A 5,499-nucleotide genomic window follows, 5' to 3' on the forward strand; every position below is an offset into this window, starting at 1 on the left:
GGCATAAAGCAGACACTATTCCCCTGCTGTTATCATAGGGCAACTCTACTGTTGCCGCAAAAGCCATTACATCACTGTTTGATGCATTTACCCCTGCAGTGGAAACCTGAGTAGAAGTGGCTTACGCAAAGACACAATGAGGATGAGAAAGGGGTACAGAGTGAGAAAGAAAAAGGATAAAATGATTAAAAAAAACATACTGTATTGGGAATATAAGAAAGGATCAAGACAGAATGAATCACAGGAAAAGAGTGAGTTAATTGTGGCTGCTGTGTGTGTATCAGAAGATGCTTTGAGGTTGGTGTGAGGCAGCTCAAACCGGTTTTGTGAAGTGTTATCACAGCGAACCATGAGCCACCACTCCACATAAAACCAATGAGCTTCTGAGGTCGCAGAGATTGGCTATTAAAACATCAATCAGCTAAAAAAAAGCAGCACTTCATTTTCTAAAGGGAACAGAATACTGAATGTTTGTTACTGGTATCACAGATCAGGGTTAGCCAAACAATTCAACAAATTATTCAGCCTTTATTTAATAAATGTATAAAATGCATCAATATACAAGCATGAATCTTATTCGGTTCCAAAGAGAGATTTGGCTAAAAATATATGTACCATCCTCAGACGCTTGCTGAGTCTGTTTGTCCCCGCCTGCAGTGCGCTCTATTTCAGAAATCACCACCCATCCAGAAACAATGGGATCTTTCAGCCGTTTCAGATTTAGATGTGCTACACTTACAGAGCTGGAAGTGGTGTTTGATTTTGGCTGGTGACGTAGATACGTTTTCTATATCTCTCTCTTGTATTGCACAACAAAGGACTGGTATTCTTCCTTTCGAATAATTTCCACTCAATATGGCGATGAACAGCAATAATGCAACCCTGATCTGTGACAGCCCTGGATTAATCTGTCCTTAGTGCATCAATGAAGACCTGAGGAAGGACGAGTCCATTTACGACAAACCGTCTATGAATGTCCTGAAGGTTTTTAGATGAACTCAAAGGGTCAAGTAGGGGTCGTATGGAATCACACTCCTTGAGCAGCTGGAGTAGTACAATCGCCCTAGTGAACAGGCCTGAAAGAGCGCCATGGAAACGGGGTTCTATTAGCAAACTCAGCCAATCAGGATTCGGGACATCACCTAGACAACAAATGAGAGATATAATGACATAATTGGCACATAAACATACAACAACTACATGCAAACTATAAACAAATATTACAGTTCATGTTAATTAGAATTATAAGGTTTTTGATTCAATTATAAAGGTACATCAGAAAGTTAATTAGTTATAATTAATGTGATAATAAAGAAAAACAGTCATTATGGAGATCTTATATACCTAATTGTAGCTGCATACAAATTGTGAGATTCTCTTTGACAATGGCTGCACTGTTTTGGGCCCAGCGCTCCAGGTTCTTGGCGAGAGTGGAGGATTTTGGGTAATGTTTAATCAGATTCAATAGGTGTGGCAACAGGCACTCTGAGATCACAGATGGCTCTGCAAACACATTTGCTTCATCTCGCTCATACAGACTGCGACATCTGACCGACATAAGAAAACAACAACCAACAATGTAAGAGACAGAAGAAAACAGGATGGTTTGTAGATTTTAAAATCTACACTACCATTCAAAAGTTTGGGGTTGGTAAGATTTGTTAAATGTTGTTAAAAGAAGTCTCTTATGCTCACCAAGGCTGCAGTTACTTGATTAAAAATACAGTAAAAACAACAATACTGTGAAATATTATTGAAATGTAAAATAACAGCTTTCTATTTTAAAATGTAATTTATTCCTGTAATGGCAACACTGAATTTTCAGTAGCCATTACTCCAGTCTCCAGTGTCACATGATCTTTAAGAAATCATTCTGATAATACAACACACATGTAAAATAATCATATAATTTAAAAAATGAAATAATTTAAGGTCACCTTACAGGCACTTTTGATGACATTAAATGCATCCATGCTGAGTAAACATTATAAATGTCTTTTTATGCCGACCCCAAAGTTTTAAAACTCTAAAACTGAATGTCATCTTAAAACAAAGTAAAACTATGATAATAGTAATACAAAAAAAACATCTAATGCTACATAGTGTTCACATAATTTACTTTTTTTTTTTTTAAACATGCATAGCATTTCTATAATAATATGCACAAAAAACAAGTTAACGACTGGCTTGAATTATTGTCATTTCTGTATGTGGATTGACGTACTGCGTCTCTTTGGCCTCCTTCAGTACAGCATTCAGATCACAGTCAGGTAAGTGGCACACTAAGGCCTCCAAAGCACAACTTGCATCCCAGAATTCCTCTAAGAGCAGGTCGAGCAGTGAGTGCAAAGCCCGGTTCACCTGCATGTAGAAGCATTTCTGTGGATCTTCCGGCCGTCGGACAGAACAGCAGAGCAGAGAGGCAAAGACAGCCGCCTTCGCTCTCACCTGTGGACTCTCATCCTGAAGCAGGTAGATACCCGTGCTGATCAAGCTTCAAAGAACAGAGGGATGGAAATTTAGTTATACATCAAATACTTCCTGCATATTAATCATCAAATAATAAACAGCATGGAAGAAACAATTAATCTGCAAATCTAACCAGACAGAAATATAAAACGTCCTGACAGTCCACTACGTATTTTGGTTCTAGTCCTTCCCTGTCTAGCTCACTACCCAAACTAATTGAGTTATCAAGCACACCTCTTTATTATACCTTGTACTGAGCTCTTTGAGCGTGAGGCCTCCTGTCAGGCTCCTGGTCACTACATGGACTCCGCACAGACACAGAGCCTGTGCACATGCTGCTCTGAGGGCCTCAGGAGCTTCAGGACATCTGTGCTTCTCTAATAACTTACACCAGCGCTGGAGCAAAGACAAGTCCACACTGAGAGAACAGACAGGCAAAGAGAGTAAAGAGTTTGAGCACCGGTAAATCCATGAGCCATATCTCAAGACTTTCCGGTTTCTCAGAAACATCAGTTAAGTTGACATAAAACAGCACACACAACTCATTTTAGTTGCATAATGTGTTGTCTTTCTGAGTGGAACAAAAATATTATAAAAGAAAAAAAAAAAAGAGAGAAATCTAGAACTGACTGAAGCAGGGCCCTGACTGTGGGGTCTACTCTCTTTTGAAAACACTGTCAGACTCAGCACCTACTTTTGAATTTGTTATTTTTTTTAAAGAAACTGATAGTTTTATTCAACAAGGATGCATTAAATCCTTCTATTCATAAAAAACATATTGAAAAATATAGAAATACAGTAAGACATGCATCGGCGTTTTCACAGAAAATATTAAATACAACCAAATATAAAGAACATGAAGAATATCTAATAACGTCAAGCTAAACACATTAAGATTTGGTTGCATGACAGGTGAGTTTACCTGTGACAAAGGAGCAGGCTGACTGCACACAGAGCTGTGGAGATCAGCACAGGTCCTCCTCTATCTGACTCCAGATCAGTAAACAGAACCTCCACACACTCCTGCAGCCATGTCTCCTCGAACCCTGAAGGACAGGGACGGGGCAGAGCAAGACTGTCTTCCTCAGGGGTCATAACCTCAACTAATGCGGTCAAGAATGCTCCTCTGTACTCCAGGTTCTGGTCCAACAGTGCCTTCTTCAGGTTGGCCTGCAGGGGATAGACAGATAGACTGCTATTCGAATGGACCCTTTCCAAACATTCCCAAAAAAAACACTCACCCATCTATTATTCTTGCAATCATGATCTTTTAGTTCTTATGAGAAGGGAATTAAAAGCATTATAAGATTGTGGTATATTTAATTTCTCATGACATGTAGAGCAGTTTGGTGTTTCACTGACCTCACATGAGGGCTGGGCGGAAATCCTGGCTGAGTACAAACCCAGTGTGTTTTTAAAGATTACTGAATACAATGACTAACACGCCCCCTGGGCCCTCACACGATAACACGAAGATCTACAGGCTGATTTCAGGGCAGTGTATAAAATGGATCTTGATTGTTTTAATTTCCTTCAGTTGTATTTGGTTGACATTTGTGAACGGCTCAAATTACCAGCCTATCATATTTGTGAAAAGTGAAGCTTTAGCAGCAGTTCTAGAAACAAACACTTGCAATTTTAAAACGTTAAATCAAGACAATTGTAAAAAAAAAAGAAAAAAAAACCACATTAAAATAAATGCATGTTTTCATGCCCGAGCAGCACAGAATGAGTAAAGTGGCATTAACAGAAGCGTTCGTAAACAACCAGATGGAGCACCGATTAACAAAATGTCTCAAGATGCATTTTTTAAAATCTGAAGGTTTTTAATTTGATACATTTTAAACAGCGCACCACTTATTGGCAGCAAGGCATGATGCAGCAGCCAAAGATGTCCATCTACCTCACTTTATGTACAAATAAGCTAGATGGATGTTTTTGGCCACTGGACTGTGTCTTGCTGAAACAGAACACAAGAACATGCCCAGAGTCGACCTCAGCGGCTCAAACACAAATGGTTTGCTGTTTAAAAAAAATAATAAAAAATTATAGCCCACAAACCTTTAAATGGTACAGTGAATGCAACTTATTTAAACATAAAAAGCTGTTTAGTTTATCTCAGTATAATTATTGCATCTTTGCATTAAAGTGTCATAATGCAATAACGGCAACAAAATCAATTGACCATATACAGAGGCAAAAGTGAAGTGCTATAGTAATACTCACCTGCAGCGCTCTCTCCATAACCCGCTGTAGGACAGTTCCTCTCCAGCCACGCCCCTCTGTTGCAGACTTGACCAATGAGAGACGTACTACTGCGTTGCCATTGGCCAGATGCTGCCATACCTGACACGCCCACTCAGGATCCCCACACAGGAAGTTCACTGCACTTTGGTGGAATGAAGCAGAGCCCACCTAAAGCACACAAAACATTCACAATCAACATTTCTCTTACCGTGTATGTTCATGACCGCACACTCCAAAGGACAGGAATAAGCACCTCTAGTATGTTTGGAGTCCTGTGAATCTCCTGCAGCAGTTGACAAGAGAGCTGAGTGAGGAAAGCACTAGAGCAATGGCCTCTTATCGGACTCACTATATCCACATACGCCAGCCGCACCAGCGGGCACCGCTGCCTCACAGATGCCATCCACAGTCTGCACTCAAACTCACTCACAACCTCACTGAGAGATGACTGACTCCTAAACAAAAAGAGTCAGATTGCAATTTGATAACGGAGTATGACTGCTGCAGCAAAACATAATGACAAACTAATGACAAAAAGTGGCATTTCCTTCATGAGATACACTCCTCTACTCTTACATGCTAGTTTTCAGTGCCCGGGCCAGTATGGCTGCTATCTGTAGGAGTTGGCCATGCAGTCTGTTGTGGCAGCACACAACGTCCGGTGATTCTGGTAGCTTTTCCACCAACTGCAGGACAGTTGCCAGATATTCACTTGGTGGTATCATAGCAACTAGGGCTCTTGATGACATCACTCGTACGCCATAGACTGGGCTGGCAGCTAGA

The 5,499-nt window shown here is 40.3% G+C and overlaps 1 protein-coding gene across 1 annotated transcript in view; it reads right to left on the reverse strand.

Moving 5' to 3' along the window:
- Positions 1-217: 217 nt before the first annotated feature.
- LOC107654601 (thyroid adenoma-associated protein homolog) overlaps positions 218-5,499 on the reverse strand; it is a 16,548-nt gene continuing 11,266 nt past the window's right edge. Inside the window, exons 25-32 of the mRNA XM_016441751.1 lie at positions 5,293-5,499; positions 4,970-5,171; positions 4,696-4,884; positions 3,392-3,639; positions 2,717-2,887; positions 2,225-2,494; positions 1,345-1,547; positions 218-1,142 (exon numbers count right to left, since the gene is read on the reverse strand). The exon at positions 5,293-5,499 is cut by the window's right edge and continues 9 nt beyond it. Of these exons, the coding sequence (XP_016297237.1) occupies positions 904-1,142; positions 1,345-1,547; positions 2,225-2,494; positions 2,717-2,887; positions 3,392-3,639; positions 4,696-4,884; positions 4,970-5,171; positions 5,293-5,499 (1,729 nt within the window). The 3' untranslated portion in view covers positions 218-903. The remainder of the gene's footprint in view (positions 1,143-1,344; positions 1,548-2,224; positions 2,495-2,716; positions 2,888-3,391; positions 3,640-4,695; positions 4,885-4,969; positions 5,172-5,292) is intronic.

This window comes from Sinocyclocheilus anshuiensis, unplaced genomic scaffold (assembly GCF_001515605.1).
Source record: "Sinocyclocheilus anshuiensis isolate Anshui unplaced genomic scaffold, SAMN03320099.WGS_v1.1 scaffold799, whole genome shotgun sequence".
NCBI lineage: Eukaryota > Metazoa > Chordata > Actinopteri > Cypriniformes > Cyprinidae > Sinocyclocheilus > Sinocyclocheilus anshuiensis.